Here is a 26152-nt window from a genome sequence, read left to right as displayed (position 1 = left end):
TGGCCCCACTGCCGTTCAAAGCTGACACTGAATCGCTCCCTCTGTGTTTACCAGTGGTTCTCAGTTTTGACTGACCATTACCGTCACTGCAGGCTTTAAAAAGTACTTCTTTGCGTTCCTTCCCCTCAGTCAACTGAGTCGGAATTTCAGAGGCCAAGACTCAGAAATCTGCATTTTTCGGAAGCTCTCCCAGTGACTAGTGATCAGCTTGGGTTGGGAGCCACAGGTCCAAACCATGCCACTTTACTCTGCAGTACAAACTGATTGTCCTTAACCACCAAAGATATCATATCCCAAGATGGAGTGCAAACAGCACAGATAGTAGGGCCATCAAGGCATGAGTTCAAATCCTTACTCTGTCACTTCCTTACCCTGACGTTTTAGGCTTATAAGCCAACCTCCCTGCGCCTCATTGGTAAGGAAAGCATGCCTGCCCTGCAGTGGGGTTCCAGGGATTACATGAGCTGGAGCACCTAATGCTTATAAGAGGCCTGATACTTGGTTGGTACTCCAGAGCGTGTGAATGCAAAGTGGGCACGGTCTAGGTAAACTTTTTAACTAGGTGGGTGCAATTTCATCATCACAGAAAGAGGCTTCAGGCCCCTCCCCACAACCAGAGTAACAGGGCCAGTAAACAGCTTGTGAGTTTCTTAAAACTGACAGATTGTAAGACATCGAAGTGAATAATCTTGGAGAGTCTGAGTATGTGACCCAAAGAGCCTCAGTTACTGTTGGAATCTAGGGGGTGTGTCTTGATGTAATTAATCAAGAAGCATCTAATTTGTTAGCTGGAGGAGGGTTTAATCACATTCAAATAAAGTATGATTTACTTGAATGTGATTAGGTGGAGGGAACATTCTGGTATGAAAGGAAATACCAGGGGCATTTTTGAAAAATTTATAATCCTTTCATCATTTGGCAGGTAATTAGGATAATTCCTAGTATTTTCACAGACTTAAAAGTTTTCTCACAGCCACATTATTTTTGGAGATCATCTTTCCTGATACTCCAGCTGGAAGGAATTGCTCCGTCTCCCAAAACTCCGAAGACATCATTTTCCAAAGCCCAACTCAAATGTCACCTTCTTGGTGATGCTTTCCCCCATCTTTTAGGCCAGGGCTACCAAATAGGCATCATCTTACTGTTCAACACACTGATTGATTGATTATGGCTGCCCAGGTATCTTCTTGAGGAAGGAGCGCAGCGATTGATTGGTGCTGTCTTGGCAGGGGAGTAGTGGAATCCTGAGATATTCACCGAGTCCCCTTTGGATGGGCATTTAGGTGGATCCCAGCCATTTGGAGCTAAAGTTGTATTTTGAGCTCACATGCAGGTAGAGAGGCAGGATTTCTGCCCAGCCGTGATTTGTGAAATAAAAAGCGAGTGATTTAAAAAGTTTGATAGATGTTGCCAAATAGCCATGTTACTTGAACTTCTTGAATATTCTACCTTCTCTCCAGCTCAAAATGTGAATCCCAGATGATGAAGCATAGTCTTTGCATCTAATTAACTGATAAGTTGTGTCACAAGTTCAGAACCACAACTTCTACTGGCCAGGTGGTATCCTTGGGCCTTTCGGAGAATCAAGGCTTCCTTCCTGGTCCTCTGTCCCATGCTGGGCTGGGTTTGGGGCTGTGTCAGCCCTGGTCATTGTATCTCCACCTGGTGTTTGCTTTTATTTGTCATTGTCATAGTATTGTCAAATGGCATCTCCTCCTTAACTACCTGCAGATTGATTAATTTTCACGAAGTACGACAACAGGGTAGAAGGAAGCCCATCAGACTCTCAAACTGATGATATGATGACACACGTACCTGGTGGGGGTTTTGGATAGGCCATGGGAGGCTGCCTGGCATGTGCCAAGGCTCATTAGATAAGTGACTCCCAAATGTTAACTCTTAGAGCAGGTGGGCCTTTCCTGTCTTCTTCCCAAGTCACTCTATCATAATTTACCAAATGTCAAAGGATGTGAACTGGATGGCTGTCCTTGATCCTCCCTGAGATCCTAGCACTGTGACTGGAAGATGGTTAGCAATTTTGTGGTGCTCTTGCTTTGGGGAACACTAAGTGCTCCCCACAGCAGTTCTAGCTCCTTGGTGTGGCAGATCGTGGACTTTCTGCAATTGGCCCCTGGAGACCTACTTGTCTGCCACTTCCTCCATGTCTCTTGTCATGGTCACCCATCACATCCAATGGGCACTTACCCTGCCCTAGATATGCTGCCAAACCTGCCAAGTGCAGCATCTCCTGCCATCCCCACATGGCCTGGTGAGATGGGTGTGCTTTTTAATGCCCATTTCATGGACGCACAGCCTGAAGCTCTCACTGGAACACACACACTGTTAGAAACTGATCAAGCCCAGGCCCATCTTGCATCAAGTCCTGACGCCTGAACCACCTCTCTCTGCCTCCTCCCTGCCAGCCTCTGGTGCCAGCATTTGTACCTATAGTTTCCTCCACTGGTCATACCTTTCTCTTCCTTGTCTGCAGGGTGACCTCCCAGCACTCAGCATGTTTATGGAGCAGAGAAGGCCTGTGGGGACTGAGTTAGTGAGACCCCAAAAAGGAGAAGGGGGATTGGAGAGAAAGGCTAGGACAACATCTCAAAGGAGTTTGGATTTTACTCTTAGAGCAGTAGAAGCGCTGAAGGTATCAAACAGCAGGTGACAACATTAGATGTTACTTTGGGAAGATCGTTGTGCCTGCTTGAGGGAGAATGGATTGGAGGGTGGCGCTCTCTGTCCTATTTTCTGTGGCTGGTGAAAAATAAGAAGGGCAGATGAGAACCCATAAGTGCCCTCAAAGCCTAATAAAAATTCCAAGAGGCAGTGGTTGTGCAGCCTGCTTTTATTTTTATGATAACAGGAACTATTTGTGATCTCACATTCTCTCTTCCGAGGCTCTGAGTCTTGAATTTATTTCTAGTTATACTGGAGTTTGGAAATAGTTATTCGAGGAGCTGTAAGCTCAGTATCGTTTATGTAAGATGAAAGCTGTTTATACCAATGGCTGTAGGTAGGGATGTGTAATATAAAAACTCAGAGTTTCAGAGATTAGCTTAGTAACAATGAATGTCATAGTTTTAATGGTTGCTGGAAATTATTATTGTTATTTTAATCAAATTTTGTCTCTTAAGTTGCATCGGATTCTTTCTTTTCATTCCTTAGGGAAATGAAAGATTTGCCTGATGTGGTCAAGTTCTGCTCTTCTGGCTGCAAAAGAGAACCAGGGTTTTGACAGCTTATGGTAAACATCACTTGGAGCTGGGATGTTTCGATAATTTCTGCATTTATGGAAAATTGCAGTAACACTCTGGCTTCCACTGCAAAACAAAACAGAAACAAAACACAAAACCCTGCTTTGCTTTGGAAATGACAGGAGCATTTATTTAAGGTTCACATTTTTGGGGGGCGCATTGGCAGGTATTTAGCAGTAATATCGGCAGCTGTGGATTTCCAGCTTGCTGTGTGGTGAATGGATTCACAGCCCAGAGGAAGCTTGTGGAGGTTTTATGTGATTTCTGTGTGGAGGGGGCACATAGGCATTATTAGCAATACTGTATTTGTTTGTTAAAGGCCAAATGATGATCGACTCAAGATTTTCTTATCCAAAAGGAGTAAGGCAACAAAGGAATATTAATTTTACATCTGTACAAAGAAAAAAGCTGGCAAAAAGGCTCAGTGACTTATTCTCCCTTTGTTAATTGCATGGTTCTTTGCAGTATCTTTTGTGTCATTTTCACTTAGTATTTCACTCTGGTTTGAAAGTGTCTGTACTTCTGGGTCAGAGAGGGTGTCTATGGAGGGGAACTCACAGAGCCAGTTAATGGAAGCATGGTATATTTCATGTTGATTGCACAATGGCTTTCTTGTAGTTCAGATGAAGAATTTTAATTCTTTATAAAGAGTCTAAGTGGCTTCTCTCACTGATGAATGGGAGCTGAAATAAAGAAAAGTAGAAAGAATGAGAAGGAAACATGCCTCCTTGGCTGTCATTCATATCTTGGTGCATTTTCTTATGTGATTTACCCTTATCACAACAATAAAAAAAGGAGGGCTCCCTTTTATTCCTCCTGAGATGAGACACACATTGGTTACCCCATGTTTTTTCAGAAACCTTCTCCCTATATCCTTCCTTTATTCTGACATTGTCTTCTATATCTCATGTAAAGTACTTATTGTAAATGGCCTGGTATTGTTTACACTCCGCATACAGTGTAGTTAGTGCTTAGGTGAGATCTGGGGCATTGAAGAGGTGATCTCTTGGGAAGGGCAGGGAGCCAGGGGACTAGATAAGGATCTGCCTGACCTAGCATTCTGGGGACTTCTCTAAAAGATGCTTGCAGGATTCTTCCTTCAGCGTTCTTTAAGAGCATAGCAGGATTACATCTTACGTTTCTCTAAAATGCTTAAGTAAATTATAGTTGAATAGTCTGTGCATTGACAGTAGACCGTCGATAGCATTGACAGTAGACCGTCGATAGCCACCTCCAGTTGTATTTATTGGGGATCAGCTGAGAATATCGAATAATTCGGTATGGAAGAATTGAGCAGCTCACAGCAGGCCCACGTGGCTTGTATGTGGGCAGAGTAGAGTGGTAGGACCGTAGCACACAGCCAGGGCTCTTGTGTCAGTTCCTTGTTACGTGTTTGACCTTGGGCAGGCCCCCTACACTCCTGAGACACTGTTTCTCTTTTTGTAAGGTGGGAGTAATAACATCTGCCTCAGAGGCAGTGTGATGAAGCTGTGAAGAGCGCTCTGGGAGGATTTAGCCTGACATGGAATAAACAGTGACTTTAGGATAGCGGCACTGCTGTGATTTCATCTGTCACCATTGTTGTCACTATCCTTGATAAAGCTCTGGTTCTGTTTTCTTGACTTTCTGAGTCGAGGACTTGGTGAATCAAATGGTCAGTTATTGTTGTTGTGCCATTAGCAAAATTCCTGATAGGCACAAGTCAGATGTGGAAGAAAGCCTTTGCCAGAACAGCATTTATTCATTAAGAATCAGGCCGAGTGTGGTGGCTCATGCCTGTAATCCCAGCACTTTGAGAGTCTGAGGACGGTGGATGACTTGAGGTCAGGAGTTCAAGATGAGCCTGGCCAACATGGTGAAATCCTGTCTTTACTAAAAATACAAGGTGTGGTGGCACATGCCTGTAATCCCAGCTACCCGGGAGGCTGAGGCAGAAGAATTGCTTGAACCTGGGAGGCAGAGGTTGTGATGAGCCAAGATAGCACCACTATGCTCCAGCCTGGGTGACAGAGCGACACCTTGTGTTTAAAAAAAAAAGAAAAAGAAAAAGCTCAAGGTCCAAACTTGATCTGATACTATCCTATTTTGACCCTAAATGTTATACTGTTGACTCTGAAGTGTCACAGTGAAGCAGGTGAAAACACATTGACCTCTCGGGTGGATTGCATGGTTCACAGGTAAGCAGTGTCATTGACTCCAACCCCAACAGCCTACAGATGCCTTGTTGACAGATGGCAGGAAGGAGAGTCCAGAGAAGGTGGGATCGGTCCCTGGAGAATGTCTGCCTCTAAGCCTCACCTTTTGGTGCTTATGTTTCAGGTGGCGGAGATGCATGGCGAGCTGATTGAGTTCAACGAGCGCCTGCACAGGGCCCTGGTGGCCAAGGAAGCCCTCGTGTCCCAGATGAGACAGGAGCTCATCGATCTCCGGGGACCGGTGAGTGTTGCCCCAACTCTGGGTGTCCATCCAGACTCTGCCTCACACAGCCCCATAGAAAAACCCAGAGATTAACAGAGCAAGCAACCATGCACCCACCGGCCAGATTCGCCTACATTCACCTCTGCCTCATTTGCTTTTTCTTGTGGAGAGGGGGTAAAATAAGTAAAATGTTACAAATTCTGTTGAAGCAACATTTCCTGTTAGTCATCCCTCCTTCTAGTCATCTTTATTCAAATATTGGCATATAGCGTCCCCACCCATCTTTTCATACTTTACTGCATGCTCAAGCTTCCATGAGCAGTAAACAGTCTTGGTTTTGTGTTCTTAACATTTACCTACATGGTATTACTCTTGTATATATCTGTTGGCCACTTGTTTTTGTTTATTTGTTTTTAATTCAGTATTATGGTTTGAGGAGTAATTCATGTACATCCGGTACAGGGCTTTTCAGCCATAGCATTGCTGATATTTTGGATGATATAATTCTTTATTGTGGGGGCTGTTCTGAGCATTATGGGATGTTTAGCATCATCCCTGGGTTCCGGCACTAGAGGCCAATAGCTTCACTTCTCCAGGTTGTGACAACCATAAATGTCTCCAGATATTGCCACATGTCCTCTGGATTTCAGAACCTGGCAGAATCACCCTTGGTTGAGATCCACTGATCGACATCATTTAATTGCTTAGCTCTGTAGTTCTCTGTGAAATGAAATAGCACAATATTTTTTATTCAGTCCTGTCTTTGTCAGCATTTAGGATGTCTCCACTATTTTGCTGTTACAAACCTCAATGCCGTGAGCATCTAACACTTGCCCTTTTGTGCAAACATATAATAGCTTCCTCATTTTACAACTTCTTTATTACGTAAAATGTCCACGTTTAGGCAGGTTGTGTAATGCATGCTCATGTATCCTTTGTCAGGTTGAACAATTATCAGTCATGGCCAGTTGTGTTTCAGGTTGTCTATATCTGCTTCCTCCTCTTCCTATATCATTTCATTCAAATGCTGGATATCGTTTCATCTATAGACATCTTTGTATTTATCTCTAAAAATATGAAAAAATAAATACAATATCCTTATCACTCCATTACCAGTAATTCCTTTATGTTGTCACAGTCACTGTTCAAATTTCCAATTGCCTCCTACCTTTGAATAGTTTTTTTGATTCAGGATCCACATGACACCCACACATTGTAATTGGTTAATACATCTCTATGTTGCTTTTCCTTTAAATTTTAAAAATTTCGGTAAAATAAAACACCAAAAGCAATGGCAATAAAAGCCAAGATAGACAAATGGGATCTAATTAAAATTCAGAGCTTCTGTACAGCAAAAGAAACCATCATTAGAGTGAATCGGCAACTAACAGAATGGGAAAAATTTTTTGCAATCTACCCATCTGACAAAGGGCTAATAACCAGAATCTACAAAGAACTAAAACAGATATACAAGAAGAAAAAAACCCCATTCAAAAGTGGGCAAAAGATATGAATAGACAGTTTTCAAAAGAAGACACATATGAGGCCAACAAACATATTAAAAAATGCTCATCATCACTGGTCATTAGAGAAATGCAAATCAATACCAATTGAGATACCATCTCACGCCAGTTAGAACGGCGATCATTAAAAAATCTGGAGACAACAGATGCTGGAGAGGATGTGGAGAAATAGGAACACTCTTACACAGTTGGTGGGAGTGTAAATTAGTTCAACCATTGTAGAAGACAGTGTGGTGATTTCTCAAAGATCTAGAAATAGAAATTTCATTTGACCCAGCAATCCCATTACTGAGCATATACCCAAAGAACTATAAATCGTTCTACTATAAAGACACATGCACACATATGTTCACTGCAGCCCTGTGTACAATAGCAAAGACCTGGAACCAACCCAAATGCCCATCAATGATAGACTGGACAAAGAAAATGTGGCACATATACACCATGGAATACTACACAGCCATAAAAAACGATGAGTTCGTGTTCTTTGTAGGGACTTGGATGAATCTGGAAACCATCATTCTCAGCAAACTGACACAAGAACAGAAAGCCAAACACTGTATGTTCTCACTCATAGGTGGATGTTGAACAATGAGAACACGTGGACTCAGGAAGAGGAGCATCACACACTGGGGGCAGTTGGAGGGGGTAGGGGAGAGACAGCAGGGGGTGGGGAGGGATAACATGGGGAGAAATGCCAGATATAGTATGCACCTAAAGTTAAATAAATAAATTTTAAAAAAAATTACGGTACAATATACCTAACATAACATTTACCATTTTAACCATCTTTAACTGTACAGTTCAGTGGTACTAAGTGTATTCACACATTGTGTGGTCATCACCAACATCCATCTCCAGAACTTTTTCATCTTCTCCAACTGAAATCCTTATTAAACACTCACTCCCTATTCCTCCCTCCCCCAGCCCTTGGGTGACCATCATTCTACTTGCTTTCTCTACGAATTGGCTACTGTCTTAGGTTTCTTTTCTTCCATAGAGTCTGCTCTCATCTCTCTCTCTCCCCTTCTGTCTCGTAATTTGTTTACTGGAGACACTAGATTTGCCTTACAGAAGTTTTCACCACCTAAATTTTGCTGATGGTATCTCTGTACTGTGATTTGATGTGCTTCTTTATTTCCTGTGTTTCCTTAAATTAAAGGTTTGGATTCAGGTTTAATTTTGCTGATTATATAACTGTTATTGGGTGATGTTTTCTGTCGGGAGATGCATAATGCCTGATGTGTTTTTGTGATATCAGCAGCCATCTGTTATCACTTCCTGGGTCCATTACACAAATGTTTCTTTAAGGTCAGTACCTAAGTGTGAAACTTCAGGGTTTTAGTATATGGCATCTCAAACTTGACTGAGTTTCACCATTTTATAAAGTAAAAGTAACCTATTTATTATCCTTCTGTTTGTGTGCAAAAGTTCCTGCTGACACTTTTACGTCTCTGCTGTGATGTTTTATATACTTGTTTTTATCCACTGTTCCTGGGCCATAACTCTAATAGCCCTTGTTATAATATTGGAGGCATGTTACGCCTCAGAAGAAGGTCTCAAAAAACAGAATCTCTCTCTCTGACCTTCTACTGCTCGCTTTTCACCTGTTCCTTTTTCTACCCAAGGCAGGACTCTAATCATCCCCTGCTACCCTTAAAGAAATTGACCCACGTTGTCTGATTGTAGGTCACAAATCCCCCATTTCAGAAGTGGTCCAGCCTCGCACCCTGGAGGAAATAATACTGCCCAGAGATTCCAAGAAAGATCTGGAGAGACAGACCTTGCAGGGTCTCCCCACTTGAGTCTGTTAGTCTTAGATCATGCCCCTTTTATCCAGTCACATCATTGTTAATCTTGGTTATCCAGCGATGTCTCCATAAAAGGCCCAGGAAGATGGCATGCAGGGAGCTTCCAGGTAGCTGAACAAGTGGAGGTTCCTGGAGGCTGATATACCGGGGAGAGCATGGAAGCTCTACATTCCTTTCCATACCTTGGCCTATGCATCTTTTCATCTGTATCATTTGGAATATCCTTTATAATCAATCAGAAAATGTGTTTCCCTGATTTCTGTGTGCTGCTCTAGCAAATTAATGGAACCCAAGAAAACGGTTGTGAGAGCTGCGGTTTATCGCTAGTCAGTCAGAAGCACAGGTGAAACAACCTTGGGCTTGTGGTTGGCCTCAGAAGTGAGGGGGAGTCTTGTGGGACTGAGCCTCACCCTGTGGGATCCCATGCTACCTCCAGGTAGATGTGTCAGAACTGAATCAGAGAATACCCAGCTGCTGGTATCTGCTGCAGAACTCATTGTTGGGTGGTAGGGAGAAACCCCCCACATTCTGTCCTAAGAAGTCGTCTTTGTTAATGGTTGTGGCGTGACAGCAGGGGGAAAATGGTTCATGTTTTCCCACGTGTACCCACCAAAGCCTTTTTGCATGAGATGGCTTTAACTTGCATTTCCCTGACCACAGATGAGGTTACCCCTCTTTTCATTTGCCTGTTCCCCATCCTGGGTTCCACATCTGACTTCTCACAGCCTTCGTCATTTTTCTAATGCATGATATTTGGTTTTCTTGCCTCCTCACTGTTTTTATGTCTCCTTTGCAGTTACATGTATTATCCCCTCCTAGCCTGTGACTTCTTCATTCACCTTAAATAAAAGTAGAAAATTTAAAACATTTGTAAAAGCAGAGGGAATTACATAACAAAAACCTGTGTCCCTGTCACTCAGCCTCATTAATAATCAACTTAAGGTCATTCTTGCTGTGCTCATACTCTACCAGTTACTTCTAAATTCAGATTATTTGGGTGTATATCCAATCCATCTTAATGATTTCATTCATAAATACTCAATACTTACTGCTAAAATATATTCACATACCACTATCACACCTATTTTTATTTTATTTATGTATTTTTTTGAGACTGAATCTTTGTCGCCCAGGCTGGAGTGCAGATCTCCAGCCTGGGCAACAGAGAAAGATTGTGTGATCTCGTCTCACTGCAACCTCCACCTTCTGGGTTCAAGCAATTCTAGTGCCTCAGCCTCCTGTGTAGCTTGGATTTCAGGTGCCTGCCATCACCTGGCTAATTTTTACATTTTTAATAGAGATGAGGTTTCACTATGTTGGCCAGGCTGGTCTCAAACACCTGTCCTCAAATGATCTGCCTACCTCAGCCTCCCAAAGTCCTGGGATTATAGGTGTGAGCCACCACACCTGGCCTCACACATATTTTTAACAATAATTTCATTATATCATGAAATACCCAGTGTTCAATATTCTCCACTTAGCTCAAAAGAGGTTTTAATTTCTTCATGTTGATCAAGACCCTGATAAAGTTCACATAGTGCATTTGGGTGATGCACCTGTTCAGGCTCTTTTAATTTGTAGATTCCCTTGCTGTCTCTCTCTTTTTTCTCGTCTTTTTTGTCATTATTGTGGAAGACACTTGGCTCCTTGAACTGTAGGTTTTCCCGGTGAAGATTTTGCTAATTGCAACTGTATGGTGATGTTTGTCATGTTCCTCTGTCCCCTACCTTTCCTTTAAATTGGTCATTCACTCTGGGGGCTTGACAAGTTTCAGGTTTGGTTTTTTGCCATAACGGTGTCACAGGTGGTGGTGTGTGTCTCCATCAGAAGGCTTATAAACGTTGGTCTAGGAAAGCACTATTGGAGGTGCCAGTTCACACCAGACCCCATTTGTTTCAGTGGGACCAGTGTGCAAATGTAATCCGCACCCTCGCCCCCACCATATTGAAAGTGTAACTGTAGTCCCTGACGAGGTTTGCTTCCCTAATTCCTGACAGCTCCAAGACTTTGTACATGTTTTTGTGAATTTCTTTAGATAGTTAGGAGATTCCTTAAGAGGAAGCATATTTAGGAAGGACCTGTTGTATACTAATAACCCTTTCAGGGACGTGATATCAGCTCCATTTTACAGGTTTACTGAGGTTCAGAGAAACCTGCAGTCATTCTGTGAGTGTGTGTGTAATAGGGCCTGGATTCAAACTCAAACTCAGGTTGAATTACAAAGCCCATTTTCTTTCTCCAAGCTACATCAGCTCTAGGGAATTGCAGGGAACAGGTAGGGGAGAGGGGGCCCCTTGTGTTACCCATTTCCCCCAGGGAAGGTTCCAGCATCCCTGCAGTGGCCCTCCCACCCATGTTGCACATTACAGACTTGGGCAGCATCTAATCTACCTTCTCTGAGAAAGGACTATGGGATGTGGAGATGGAGACCTGGCCCTGACCTGTCTCCCGTGTGAGTGGGGTAGATCTTCAAGGTGGGCCAGTTTCTCCCTCGTGCCTGCCCAACACCAAGGGTCCCAGCCTACTCCAAGGCTAGCCTTGAAAGAGAGGGGCCCAGCAGGCACTCAGCAACCCAGCAGTGGTCCCATTTCATAGGACAGTTCAGTTTGACCCTGTGAGTGTCACGTGGTAAATGGTAGGTGACTGTTGTTACTGCAGATACGTTTTTGGAGAGCAACATCAGTGCATCATTCTCATGGTGGATAATAAAAACAAACAATTAACCAGTACGAATGAATAACTGCTGACATTAATAGCTAATATTTATTAATTGATCTCAGTAAAAAATTTGGCTTCCCTCTTGAATGTTAGTAATTCATTTAATCCTCACATGCCCTAATAGTTATTACCATTATGGTGCCCATTTTGCAGAAGACAAAGCTGAGACTCAGAAACATTGTAACTCTCCCAGACTCCTACACTGAGAAGTGGCAGTTCTGGGTCTGATGTAAAAAATTAGTTTTTTAAAAAATTTTATTCTTTTCTTTCTTTTTTTTTTTGAGTTGTATTTTCGCTCTTGTTGCCGAGGCTGGAGTGCAGTGATGCAATCTCGGCTTATGATGACCTCTGCCTCCCAGGTTCAAGCGATTCTCATGCCTCAGCCTCCTGAGTAGCTAGAATTACAGGCATGTGCCACCATGTCCAGCTAATTTTGTATTTTTAGTAGTGACAGGGTTTCTCCGTGTTGGTCAGGCTGATCTCAAACTCCTGACCTCAGGTGATCTTTCCTCCTCAATCTCCAAAAGTGCTAGGATTACAGGCATGAGCCACCACGCCTGGCCCTATTTTTTCCTTAAAAATTTTTTTCATATTGTACAATAAGATATACTAATGCTAATATTTTTGCTTTTAACAGTTGGAAAGTATCAAAGTTTTTAGACTTATGACAAGCCTTAGTATCCCCATGCTAAAAAGTTAAGTAGTAAAAAAGGGTAAAACAAATCTCTTCCTGTCTCTGACCCCCTGATTTTCCTACCCGGAGGCAGTGACTGTTACTAGTCTTGGGTTTCTCTTTCCACATAGAAGTGATACCTCAGCACACTGCTTACACATGCCTACATATTTTAATAACGAGTAGCCTGCTGAATTCATTGTAGTGTGTCCTGCCTTTCCTCATTTAACAGTATGCTTTAGAGATCTTGTAATTTTATTTCACAAGTAGAATTGTCATTCATTTTAAGAACTGAACTTGTTCCCTTTAACTGACAAAACTATAATTGATTTCACCAGACTCCTGTTGGATGTTGCATGGTTTCCCATTTTTGTTTTTACAGTAATGTTGGGATAGCATCCTGGGTGGAAATCCTCAATGTAGATGAAATCCTCCATTTAGACTAGAAGGCTGGCTGGCAGTCCACCGGGCTCAGTTAGACTGGGTGAAAACCCAGAGATCTTGCCCTGCAGGACTTTTGGGCTTTGGAAAGGATGACCACCTCCTCTCAACCTCCTCCACCAGGAATACAGAATATTGCTGCTGCAGGAATATCCTTTTTGAGGCCCATAATCCTTTAGGAGATCATGATGTAGTTCCAACAATGCATTGGGCATACAAACGAAGTATTTTCCTCTTTTACGAATTTGGCAGTTGAGTTGCAGAAGGATTTCGGCTGCTGTACCCCTCTCCCCCACCACCAGTGTTTCCTCATACTCTCCCAGGGTACTGGACCTCATGCCCTTTGCTGCCTCCCACTTAGGGCTGTCACTCCTGGTGTTCCCTGGCCTGGAATACTGCTCAGTGCCAGGCTGCATATCAGCTTAATGCTTCCTCAGGAGCCCTCCCTGATGCTCTGACAAGGTCATATTTTCCGTGTTGACTATGATGCTGATAAGTGTCTCTCCCTTCCTGTCTTAATGTAATGTTACATTGAAGTATCACTGATCAGTGTTATTTTCTTCATGCCCACAAGGGCAGGTTTTTGTTTGTTTCTGCTCCGTTTGGGTTTCAGAGATTCACATGGTAGGTGTTCAGTGAATGTGGGTTGACCCATTGAGTGAATGAGTAGGTGAATGTCACCAGTAAGCCCCCATGCCATGCCAGCTCATCTCTCCTGTGTGCCATGCTTCCTCTTGCTTAAGTCTGATGCCTTCCAGGACAGAGATAGCCATTTACACAAAGGCAGCTCTAATTGTCATCAGATCCTTTCCTCCCGCAAGGTGTGATGGCCAGAAGGGAGGAGCAAGTAAAATGGTAGTTAAGGGCCTGAAGGCTGTTGGAAGAGCTGGCCACTTGGACCAGGATCCCCAGGGGACACCCAGATTATTAACTCAGACTTGCTTTGGTCATCTCCCCAGAGTCAGACATCCAGGGCAAAAGGAAGAAGGCTGTTTCCAGCTCGGTTTTTCTCCTGGAGTCTTCTTTTGATTTTTGCTCTGGCTTTTCACTGGGAGAGGCATCTACTATTGGAATCTCAGCGTTTTCTCTTTTCCTTTCCATTGGGCCTGGATCCTTGACCACACTGGATTAGGCTTCCTCCCAGACCCCAGGGTATTCGAGTGACTCAGGGTCAGGACTCTCTGCTTTAGGTAGAAACCCAAATCTCCTCTTCTAGCTGCTGGGAATAAACATGGTGCTGGCCATAGCACGAGGTTTTGAAGGTTCCACCAGTGAAATGGTACTCTCTGTGCTGGCCTCGTGACCCATTTCAACTCTGATCCCCTGTGCCTAGCACCATGCCTGGCATGTATGTAGTAGGTGCTCAGTAAGTGTTTACTACATGATAACTTCATATTCATAGAGCAGAGGATGAGTGCATAGACCAAATGATAATTCATAAAAACGAGATGAGCAAAGTTAGTTTCCTTTCAGTAGTATCTTTTTATAACACAGGTTGAGCAGCTCTTTTCTGAAATATTTGGGACGACAAGTGTTCCAGATTTCTTTACATTTTGGAATATTTTTATTATACTAGTGGGTTGAGCATCCCTGATCTAAAAATCTGAAACCTGAAGTGCTCCAAAATCCAAAAATTTTTGGGTGCCAGCATGGTGCTCAAAAGAAGTGCTCACTGGAACATTTTGGATTTCAGATTTTAGGATTAGGAATGTTTAACTTGTATCATTATATATACTCTATTCTTTCTAGAGACAGGGTCTTGCTCTGTTGCCCAGGCTGAGTGCAGTGGCACCATCATAGCTCAAACTGTAACCTCAAATTCCTAGACTCAAGCAATCCTCCTGCCTCAGCCTCTGGAGTAGCTAGGACTACAGGTGTGTGCCACGAAGCCTGGCTAATTATTTTATTTTATTTTTGTAGAGGCAGGATCTCACTATATTGCCCAGGCTGGTCTTGAATATCTGGCATCAAGCTATCTTCCTGCTTTGGCCTCCCAAATTGCTGAGATTACAGGCATGAGCCAGCAGACTTGGCCTGTATATCCTTTTAGGCTAAGTCACTTATTTTTCAGGGAAAGGAGTTTGGGATTAAGGGTTGAATTTTTCTCTCTTCTTTTTTTTTACTGTGAGTATTTTTAGGACTCTCTTCTCATTTTTTTCTCCCCTTTGGTATAAGATGTGAATGAATGCTGGAGTTTTTTTTACTTTTTAGCAGGATTTGATTACACTCTGGGAGAACCGCTCCCAGTTTGAATAATAAATGGAGACAGGGAAATAGAACCTTGTAAGTCTGCAAGTTGTAGAGGTCAATTAAAGGCACAGCGCTAAAAGCTCAAGGGGAGGCCACTGATTAAATGCAGCTTGTTCCCATGGCAGATGCAAACAAGAGCTCACTTTATACAATGGACATTGGATTCCTCTTTTTTTTTTCTGCCCCTTTGGCAAGGCTCTGTTTCTCTGTCCCTAGTCCTATTTCTGATCACCTCCACTTAAGCAGAAAAGATGGCCTGGCTTGGTGTGACTTGCTGCCTGTGGAACTACTGCTCTGCCTGCAAGCATCCACGCTGTCAGCTCCTTCCCCACACCCCACTCTTTCACTATTCCCCTCCTTTGTCTGTTTGGTTGGGGAACCACCCTTTGGTAGACCTTTGCTGTGTTTCACTTGCATTTTTTTCCTTGCACCCTCCGGACAGTCTTTATAATTTTTTCATTAGGCCCACTTTTCAGCTGAGCAAATTGAGGTACAGAGAGGCTTTATGACTCACCCAAAGGCACAGGGCTTCACAGTAGCACCTGAATGCAAAGCCAGGACTCTTGTTCCATACCACCACACTGCTCATTCTTTTATTTTTTCCAATTTCAAGCAAAATTTGGCATCTTTGTGCTCCAGACACAGCACTCTGGATGGTTTTAAACATTCAGATGCTTCTGTGGTGAAGCTTTCAAACATGCCCATTCTTTACCTGAAAAGCAAAAATCTCTCCCTTTCTTATCTCTCCTTCTTATTTCATACATCTGGAGTTTTTTGTGTGTGGGGGGTGTGTGTGTTTTGCTGTTGTTTTTAGCATGCTTGTCACTTGGTGTTAATATCAGAAGGGCTCTTCTGAGGCCAGGCGCAGTGGCTCACACCTGTAATCCCAGTACTTTGGGAGGCCGAGGCCAGTGGATCACTTGAGGTCTGGAGTTCAAGACCAGCCTGGTGAACATGGTGAAAGCCTGGCGAACATGGTGAAACCCTGCCTGTACTGAAAATACAAAAATTAGCCAGGCGTGGTGGTGCGTGCCTGTAATCCCAACTACTACTCAGGAGCCTGATGCAGGAGAGTCGCTTGAACCTGGGCGGTGGAGGTTGCAGTGAGCTGAGAGCATGCCAATGTACTCCAGCCTGGATGACACAGCAAGACTCCATCTCCAAAAAAAAATGCTCTTTGGAAACTTGTAATCTAGAAAAGACAGAGTTTCCCAAAAGCAGAAGAGTGATTCAGTGAGAGTTTGCATAGTTTGTTCATATATTCTTTTAAAAAAGGAGCTGGGGTTCTGTAATGCACTAAGCCTGAAAAATGTTGGATTAAAGATAGTTTGATGGTCTTCTCTACTGTGGTCACATACGAGGGTGCTCCATGCCTCTCCACAAGGGATGGGGTAAGTATGGCAGCATTTCCCAGAATTACTTCCCCAGGGAACATCTTTTCTAAGAAGATGCTCATGGAACTGTTTTCCGATGAGTGCGTTTGGGAAAAGTAGGGCCATTAACTGTCATGTTTTTTATTGATGTACTAGCTAGCAGGGAGATCATCAGAGCCGGCTTTATCTCATGAGCCTGCCCTGGCATGGAGTCTGCAGGGCCCCGGGGAGAGGAGGTGACATAGCATGGCTGTGGGGTACAGTGAGTCTGCCTGTGTTTACTCCTGGGTCCAACTGGCCTCCCACCCACTCACCAGCCTGGTCAGGTTTGGTCTGAACAGCACTGCCTTTCCCAGACACTTTGGGTCTTTGCAACCTGGGCTGTCTCTGTATTCTGCATTTTCTCCCACTCTCTCCGTTTCTCTCCCTTTTGGTTTCTTTGTTTCTTCTTTTGTCTCTGTGTGCTTCTCTTTTTGTGATTCTTTTGTGTCTGCCTTTCCCTCCCTCCCTGTCTCTCTGTGTCTCTCTCTGCTTCCTTGTGTCTGCCTCTGTTTGTCTTTACATCTCTCTCTCTCTCTCTCATTTCCTGTGTCTGTCTGTCTCTTCCCCCTGCCTGACACTCTCTCTGTGGTTGTAACCCTCTCCCTCTCCTTCCCCTTCCACTCTCCCATTGTCTCCAGTTTAATATTAAACATTTGTGTTGCTGTATGTTGCCATGATAATTACTGTTCATTGCAATTGCCCTGAAAAACTACAAAGGCTTCTCATCTCCCCTTCATCATCCAAGACTTGTGTGTTTTGTGAGGGTCGCTGTGGAGTGGGCCATTGCCGGCCTTCCACCGTATGACCGGCCCCTGATGAGTGTTTCTGGGGCACTTTGTGCTGTGGCGTTGGCCACTCCGCGGTACCAGTTGGTGTTGACTTTTTAATTTTTCCTTGTGGACCGGGAGCTTCCCTGAGATAGAGACTGTTGTCTTCATTCTCCTCTCCGCAGAGCCTGGAAACATAGTCACTCAGGGAGCATATGATGTATCCATCTGAGTGTGCACCTGTAGTATCTCTGCTAACACTGTTCACTAGCACATTCGATTATCCAGAAAGCTGCCTTCCCATCCTGCTCGATAACACACCTCCTATGGGTTCTCGCTGTGAGCTATCTGTGTTTCCAGGGGCACCTTTCTTCCTCTGAGATGCCTGAGCTGATGAGAGAGAAAGACGAGTAATTTCAAATCCAGGGATGAGATAAATGGAAAAACCCCATCCCAAGTTTTGTAATAAGATTCCCTTTAAAATAAAACGCTCCCTGGGACTTTCTTGGTATCTTTAAAACCTTCAGAGGGAGTGATCTCATTTGAGGGCTGATGCTATTTAAGAATGGAAGCTTAATAAGAAATCTATTTTTCTGCCGGGTGGCGCTTGCCGCATAGCTAATGATCAAGTACCAAATTGTCTGCTGTCCCACGGCAACGCTAAGCTTCGTGTTCCAAATTCTAAGAGGCTTTTTAACTCAGCACTTGGACATCCCTGTTTTAATCGTCTGCCGTCTTGAAGGAGATTATTTTTAAAAGTGCCATTTAAGAGAGGCTACCAAAAATATATCTCACAGAGAGGCTTAACTCAGAAATATTAGTCTTTGACACAAAATCATTTGGAAAGATGCTGGTGGAACCCACTTTAAACCTCTCAGATCCAGAGAAGAAAAGCCTCTCTTTGGGCCTTGCTGTGTTTTCCTGACCAGGGCCAAACACCGCAAGTGATCACGTGCGCCTTGCTGTTCCTGCAGGTGCTTCTTGCACCTGGGGGGAGTTGGCAGTATTAAAACAACAGATCTTTCTTTTCTGATGCACCTGTGTTAAAGTCTCATCCTTTACCTGGCTTACTCATCACCATACATAGTCGATTTCCCCTGGGGACCCATGAGGGGTTTGAGTGGATGGAGTCTGGTTGTCCAAGGCTTCCAGGTGTGGAACTTTAAAATACACTTCCTGAAGATCAGAGTTTCGCGTCTGCTGGCAAATGCAGTGTACGCAAGCTTAACTTTAAAGCTGGTCTTATGTTAATGCAAATAAAAAGCATTGGCAAGGTGCAAAGTAATCAAGATTTATAAACTTAGTGCTGTATAACAACTTCAGCTGTGAGTCGAGGGAGGCATTTTCCACACTGGCTTATGTTGCCTGTCAGTCACTTGTGTTTTGTGTGGCTGCTTTAACCAGGTTGAGGCAGGCTATGGAGATGTAGCAGACATGGAAGATATAGTCTCTGCCTTTGAGAAGGTCAAAGCCCAGAATATATTTTGTGTGGCTTGTGACTCTCTGGCTTAACTTCATGGTGATTTGGCATGGTGACAGAGGTCCTGCTTGGATAATGCTGAGGTCTTTCCTGCCACTGATCCTGAAGGAATAGAAGCTGGGATTGGAAGGCATCTTTTGACTCCTTTGTTCGACCTGTCTTCTCCTCTCCGGCGTATGTTTGTGAACGCTTGGTTTGAGTTGGCCGCTCACAACCTCACCTGTAGAAGTGACAGGCAGCAGCTACCAGCATACTCCTGGTGCCCAGAGGCCCCTTGTTCCCATTTTAGTTACCACTCAGTCCTTCCTGAAATGACCTCTCTTTGTTCTTTGAATTTTTTCTGACCCAGCTGCAGGCACACAGATTTGAATTCATCAAAATCCTCAGCTCTTGACGCGCATTCGTTATTGGTGCAAGAAGGCCTGTTCTTATTTAATATGTAAGCTTTTCCTCTGATCTTATTCTTTGTCTCTTATGGAAACTGCCCCGAGACTCCACTCACCTCTCCCACAAGTAGCAATCTCAAGACCCCAGGTTCTTTGCTCCTGCCTGATGCGCACGCTATTAGCATGTTCCTATCTTTATATGATGTCATGAGCATGGAAAAGGGGTTCCTGTGCCTGGGGCATCCACGTGAGACTCCTCTAGAAGCTAGTCTGGGCCAGGTCCTCTCCTCCACATGGTCAGACAATGACACTGTCCTTGACCATTTCATTTTTGTCATCCTAAAAATGTGGACTCTCCCAGCATCTTCTGTTCTGTCTCAACTCCACCTTGTAAATCTCACTGGCCATGACACATCCATCTAGATACTAATTTAATTTATTCAATTTCTGCTAAATTAACACACACAGTATTTCCAGGGATATATAATAATCACATGATTATATTAATAGTCATACAAGCCCTCTAACTATATTATACTTATTCCTTAATTTAGTACATTTCTTTCCCTGCGTTAAAACAGTTCACTTCTGGTTAGTCACATCTTCCACACAAGTTGCATCTGACATTCTATATATTTTTTAAAGATTTCTTCTTCTTTAAAAAAATCTTTCTTAGAGGCGAGGCACAGTGGCTCACACGTGTGATCCCAGCACTTTGGGAGGCTAAGGTGGGCAGATCACCTGAGGTCAGGAGTTTGAAACCAGCCTGACCAACATGGTAAAACCCCATCTCTACTAAAAATAAAAAAAAAATAGCTGGGCATGGTAAATATTAGCCAGGCATGTGCCTGTAATCCCAGCTGCAAAGGAGGCTGAGGCAGTAGAATCGCTTGAAACCAGGAGGTGGAAGCTGCAGTGAGCCAAGATCACACCACTGCACTCCAGCCTAAGGAACAAAGGGAGACTCTGTCCCAAAAAAGAAAACAGAAAACAAAAAACAGAAACAAAACAAAACAAACAAAAACTTTCTTAAAAAGTAAAGGTGGCTGGGTGCAGTGGCTCACGCCTGTAATCTTAGCACTTTGGGAGGCCGAGGCAAGTGGATCACCTGAGGTCAGGAGTTTGATACCAGCCTGGCCAAAATAGTGAAACCTTGTCTCTACTAAAAATAAAAAATTAGCTGGGTGTGGTGGTGGGTGCCTGTAATCCCAGCTACTCTGGAGGCTGAGGCAGGATAATTGCTTGAACCTGGGAGGTGGAGGTTGCAGTGAGAGGAGATCACCTCATTGTACCTCAGCCTGGGCGACAGAGCAAAACTTCACCTCGAAAAAAAATAAATAAAGGCCCATATCTGCTTCCTTGTCTCCTGGGCCATCATTCACTTAAGCATCCTGGGCCAGGCAGTGAGCAGCACCAAGGGCATCTCACAGCAAATTCTAGGAGGCTTCCCCACCTCCCTGAAATGAATTTATATAATCTCCTAGTAAAATCAATGCTGTTTTTCTGTGTGTTTCATGGAGTTTGAGTCCCTGGCCAGCTGGTCTGTGGGAACCAGAGCAGATTGTGCCTAGATTCATTGCTGTCTCTTTTCTGGGCGACCAGCACATTATGTGATTAGATGGGAATAGATACGTTTTGGTAAAGGGACTTCTGATTTAGTTGCAAAAAGCGAAGTCATTGGCTCCGCTTGACTTGTTCTTTTGTAAATGACCTCTTCCTGAGGGGTAGACACCATCTTGGTATTACCTACACCCCAGTGTTCTTGGGCTGCAGCCTTCTTGCCCATGAGGTCTGCAGAGTTGCCGCCCTGGTTTCTGAAGAAAGTGAGTTTGTTGATCAGAGTTCAAATGGCGTTCTCCCACATAATAGAAAATGGAGGGCCTCGTCCACCCCAAAGCAGGTGACTGTGGTTTGGGGTGCAACTGATGTTGCCAGCCAGGCATTGGAGGTTGGCCAAGGCTTTTGATAAAGTTCGAAGAACCTCTAGTTCCTTTAGATCCCTCCATCCCTTCCTCTCTGTCTTCCTGTCTTCCCTTTCTCCCTTCCTATCTTCCTCCCTTCCCCTCTTCATTTCTTCCTCTCTTTCTCCCTTCATTTCTTCCTCCATTCCTTTTTCCTTCCTTTCTTAAATAGAGACAGGATCTTTCTCTGTCACCCAGGCTGGAGTGCAGAAGTGCAGTCATAGCTTACTGCAGCCTCGAACTCCTGGGTTCAGTGATCCTTGCACCTCAGCCTCCAGAGAAGCTGGTACTATAGATGCATACCACCATGCTTGGCTAATTTTGTTATTTTTTGAAATGTTTTGTAGAGACAGGGTCTTTCTGTGTGGCCCATGCTGGTCTCAAACTTCTGGGCTCAAGCAGTCCTCCTGCCTTAGCCTCCCACAGTGTTGGGATTACAGGCGTGAGCCACTGCACCCAGCCAGATTTTGATTTCTCTTCTGGGAAAGTGGTTTCCTTTAGTTTCTCCTGTCCAGAGTGTCATTACTGTGCCAGCCTGAGTGTGTGGGCCTCCCGTGGGAATAGCCACCCTGTCCTGTTTGAGCAAAGCTCGCAGCCAACTCTTGCCCCCAGTGCTGCAATGCAACACAGATATTTTTCAGCTTTGTTTTAAAAATAATACGGCAGATGCAAAGCAGGACCTGACTCTTGCCTTCACCCTCATTTCTTGCCGTCTGCTGTTTTTCCACCCAGTCCTGTCCCTCGGCATTTGTTCTTCCTGTTCCTTCTACTTGCAACACTCTGCCTTTTCACCATTTGTCTTTTAGAAGACATTCTAACATTTTTTCTAAGTTATATAAATAATATAAAAATACATTTCTGAAAGAATATAAATGATGCAAAACTATATAGAGTATGAAAAACAAGTGTTCCCTCCCAGCGATCCTGCTATGAAGCGTTTGGTATATACCCTTCCAGGTATTTTTTATGCATTTACATATAGGCAGGCATATATATATATATATACACACACACACACGCATAACACACATCTATTTTTAACACAAATGGGATCATTTATACTGTTCAAATTGTTTTGAGACTGTGCATTCTTCAGTCATGAATACATGTGAAAGCATACTCTTCCAAATCTTCCCCATCCTTCAAGGTCTTGCTCATTCTTTGAGAAAGCCCTTAGTGACCTTGTCAATACTGAGTTTTGGTAGGTATGTTTCCAGTGTTCTTTAAATTCCTGTAATCCTTTTCTCCTCTGGACCGCTCATTTTGTCTAATCTTAGTTGTTCTTTGTTTATTCATCAGTTAATTAGTTCTGTTGAGCTACACGCAGTTAATTTGGCCCCCAAGAAGTTGTCTTTAGTAATGGAAGACATAGACGCACTAAATGTCCTTGCAGTGGAGGTTGAGGTCGTGGCAGATGGCAGGCTCTTGATGCATGGTGAAATGAAAGAATGAGCAGTGAGTAAGAAATAGAATTATGTAGGTATCAGCTATAATTATGCCACAATGGTGGGGTTAATTACCTGCCGGGGTATGTCGCAGAATGTTTCCAAGAGGAGATGTTTGACTTGAGTTCTGAAGGATGAGTTGATCGGGAAGGTAGGCCTGTTAGGCAGTGAGAATGGTGGTATAAATTGACATGGTTTGTTCATAATACTCTCATCTGCTAGCTACATGGGTGTATCCTTTGACTTCTCCATGAGATAATGAAGTTCTTAAAAGTGGGAGTGTCATTTACACTCCTACCAGCAGACAGGTGTCCTGAGTACTTACTACATACCAAATCCTATTCCATGAGCTGTTCATATAGTAGCAAGCAGTGATGGAGGTTCTTGTGTCTCCATTTTAGAGTTGAGGAGACTAAGGCACAGATAAGATAGGTTATATCTCCCAGTCCCCATGTCTCCATGACTAGTAGGAGATGCAGCTGGCACGTCTCTTTTTAGAGTCTTCATGTCCTTACCTTTATTTCCTTAAGTTTTTTTATTTTTAATTTTTTTAAGAGATGGCCTCGCTCTGTTGCCCAAACTGGAGTGCAGTGGCGCAGTCATAGCTCACTACAGCCTCCAACTTGTGGACTCAAGCAGTCCTCCCATCTCAGCCTTCTTGGTAGCTGGGATTACAGGCATGCGCCACCACACTCAGCTAACTGTTAAATTTTTATAGAGATGGGGGTCTCACTATATTGCTCAGGCTGGTCTCAAACTCCTAGGCTCAAGTGAGCCTCCTACCTTGGCCTCCCATAGTGCTGGGATTACAAGTGTGAGCTGCTATGCCTGGCCCATATCCTCATTTTAACTGACACTAGGAATGCCCACCAAAGAGTTGTATGAGGTTTAGCTTAAATGGTAAATACGTCTAAACATCCAAAGTAGGGAGTAAAATACCAGTGTATATCATAACCTTGGTTAAAATAGCACTCTCTCCTGCTTTATTTTTTTCATATTGCTAACACTGCTTGGCATAGAGTTGTTTATTTGCTGTCTCCTTTGTCCGTTTTGTGCATGGCTGTGTCCTTAGCACCTGATACAGAGTATAAAGTATTTGCTGAATGAATGAATCTTAGTTCCCACTTCTCACGTTAGCATCCTGACTACAGATGCCCAGAACACACATGGTGAATTTGACTGAAATGAAGCACTCTCTGCCTGCCCCACAAATCACCAAGAGACTGTGAGTTTACTTGTCTCAAGATGGTCAACACTGCTGTTTTCATTTTTTACTTGCTGTCAAGTATAAAGAGATATCATATGTTGCCTGCCTCTGATTTTCCTGATGTCTCAATTTAAATGGTTTTCAATTTGTGTATGAAATTATCTGTCAGTCACAGAGAGGACTGGTGCCTTCAGCACTGGCTGTTGGAATAAGCCAGGGCTTAATTGGAGAAGCTATTGGTGGAGGAGCAAGGGCGGGCTCTCAGAAGCTTGGCCCTGCTGCTCTGGGACCCCTCTGAAATAACACTTCTCTCCCTGGATGGTGGGCTGTGTCTAGCCCATTCCCCAAGATTTAGTTTGAATGAACTTCATCTGTTTATTCATTGGATGCCAATAGTGTCTTCCCTGTGCCAGGTACTGACCTAGGCAGCAGCGATGCAGAGAGCAAGCCTTGGTCACTGTACCCTGAACTCAAACAGTCTGCAGTCTCAGGAGGAGACACAGCATGAGCTGAGCTATAATGACTGAATCCAGTCCCTCACCAGATGCTGTAACCTACAAGTGTCTGTTGCTCAGAATGTCTTTATTTTGATCAGTCACTTCCACAGAGGGTTGCCCAAAGAGATGCGTCTGTCTAGCTCTCGAGTCTATGTGTGTGGAGTATGAGACATATAGCCCTGGTCTTAGATAGAATGATGTTAGATGGCTCAGGGTCAGGTGTTGAATAATACAGTCTCTGCCGGGGAAGGTGCTCCCTTTTTCTTTTCCTTTTGGCCATGCTGATGTGGTCTCAGGTTGGTGCTAGCACAGCTTTAACTCTTTGAGACCCCTGACAAAATGAATGTGAGCCTCAGGGTCAGGGTGCCATCAGCCACTGGGAAGTTCAGAGCTGTCAGACACAGCTGCAGTAGACTCCGCTCAGAATGTCCAGATGCCTTGATGCCAAGGTTCAGCCCCCGATCAGCTGCAGGAGAATCTCACCGATGGGACCTGGGTGCCCTCATTTTTTTTGTATGATTCTGATGCTCCTGGGGTTGAGAACCGCTAACACTTAGGATTTAATCACATTTGGCTTTCATCAGATCCAGTGGCCTTCTAGTAATACTGGCTTTCTGTTTGCTAGAGTGATACATACTTTCCTTTTTAAGTAGATTTTATAAGTGAGAAAAGATGGATGATGTAATCCCAGCTGCTCAGGAGGATCACTTGAGCCCAGAAGTTTGAGACCAGCCTGGGCAGCATAGTAAGACCTTGTCTTTAAAAAAAAAAAAAAAAAAAAATGAGTGGATTGAAAAGGCCACATTATTCAGCAACATTGCAAGCGGGGGGCCGGGGGTGAGTGTGGCAAGAATCCTGGTGGTGCTTTATGATGCACTGGGGTTTGAGGAACACTCCTCCAGATTTGATCCATGGATTGAAGTTTTAGCTCATTATTTTGGCCCCCATAGAGTCCTTGGGAGTGATTTGGCATTATGCCAATGATTCATTAAGTAAGAACACCAGAAATAGCTAAATGAAACTCACTATTTAGCGATTGTATCTTTCTCCACATAACAAATTGTCCCAACACTGAGAGGAGAAATGGCATTTGGCGGTGACAGTTTCTGTGGGCCTGGAGCGCCTGTGCTGTTCAGCTGGTTTTATCTGCAGGGTGTCTCTCAGGCTGCAACTGCAGCCTCAGCTGGCGGCTGCAGACACCTCAGGGTTCCCGTGGGGAGGGATTTGCGTCCAAGCTAACCCATGTGGTTGTTGGCAGGATTCGGTTTCTTTCTCTCTTTCTTTTTTTTTTTTGAGATGGAGTCTTGCTTTGTCTCCAGGCTGGAGTGCAGTAGTGCAATCTCGGCTCACGGCAACTTCTGCCTCCCGGGTTCAGGTGATTCTCCTGCCTTAGCCTCCTGACTGGCTGGGACTACAGGAATGGGACTACAGACAGGCGCCACCATGCCTGGCTAATTTTTGTGTTTTTAGTAGAGATGGTGTTGCATCATGTTGACCAGGATGGTCTTGATCTCTTAACTCATGATCCGCCTGCCTTTGCCTCTAAAAGTGCTAGGAATATAGGCGTGAGCCACTGTGCCTGGCTGGGATTTAGTTTCTTATAGGCTCTTGGACTGAGGGCCTCAGTTCCTCTTTCTTGCCTACCCAGGGCTCTTCAATGTGGCCAAAGAAAGCAAAAGAGAGAGACCAACTAAATAGGAATCAGGGTGTTTTGTAGTCTAAGCTTTAGAAGTGGCATCCTAGCCAGGAGTGGTGGCTCATGCCTGTAATCTCACACTTTGGGAGGCCAAGGCGGGTGGGTCATTTGAGCTCAGGAGTTCGAGACCAGCCTGGCCAATGTGGTAAAACCCCATCTCTTCTAAAAACATAAAAATTAGCCAGGTGGTAGTGATGCATGCCTATA

At 44.0% G+C, this 26152-nt stretch overlaps 1 protein-coding gene across 2 annotated transcripts in view; it reads left to right on the top strand.

Annotated features, from left to right (window-relative positions):
- The window catches only part of SNX29 (sorting nexin 29), a 596058-nt gene that overhangs the window by 376580 nt on the left and 193326 nt on the right, over positions 1–26152 (top strand). For both annotated transcript variants that reach the window (XM_064362489.1, XM_064362490.1), the window contains one exon: positions 5577–5693. In XM_064362489.1, the coding sequence (XP_064218559.1) occupies positions 5577–5693 (117 nt within the window). The remainder of the gene's footprint in view (positions 1–5576; positions 5694–26152) is intronic.

Source organism: Aotus nancymaae, unplaced genomic scaffold, assembly GCF_030222135.1.
Source record: "Aotus nancymaae isolate 86718 unplaced genomic scaffold, 86718_ANA_hifiasm-v0.15.2.pri h1tg000049l, whole genome shotgun sequence".
In the NCBI taxonomy this organism is placed as follows: domain Eukaryota; kingdom Metazoa; phylum Chordata; class Mammalia; order Primates; family Aotidae; genus Aotus; species Aotus nancymaae.
Note: the sequence above shows the minus strand (reverse complement) of the source record. Positions and strands in the feature narration are given on the sequence as shown.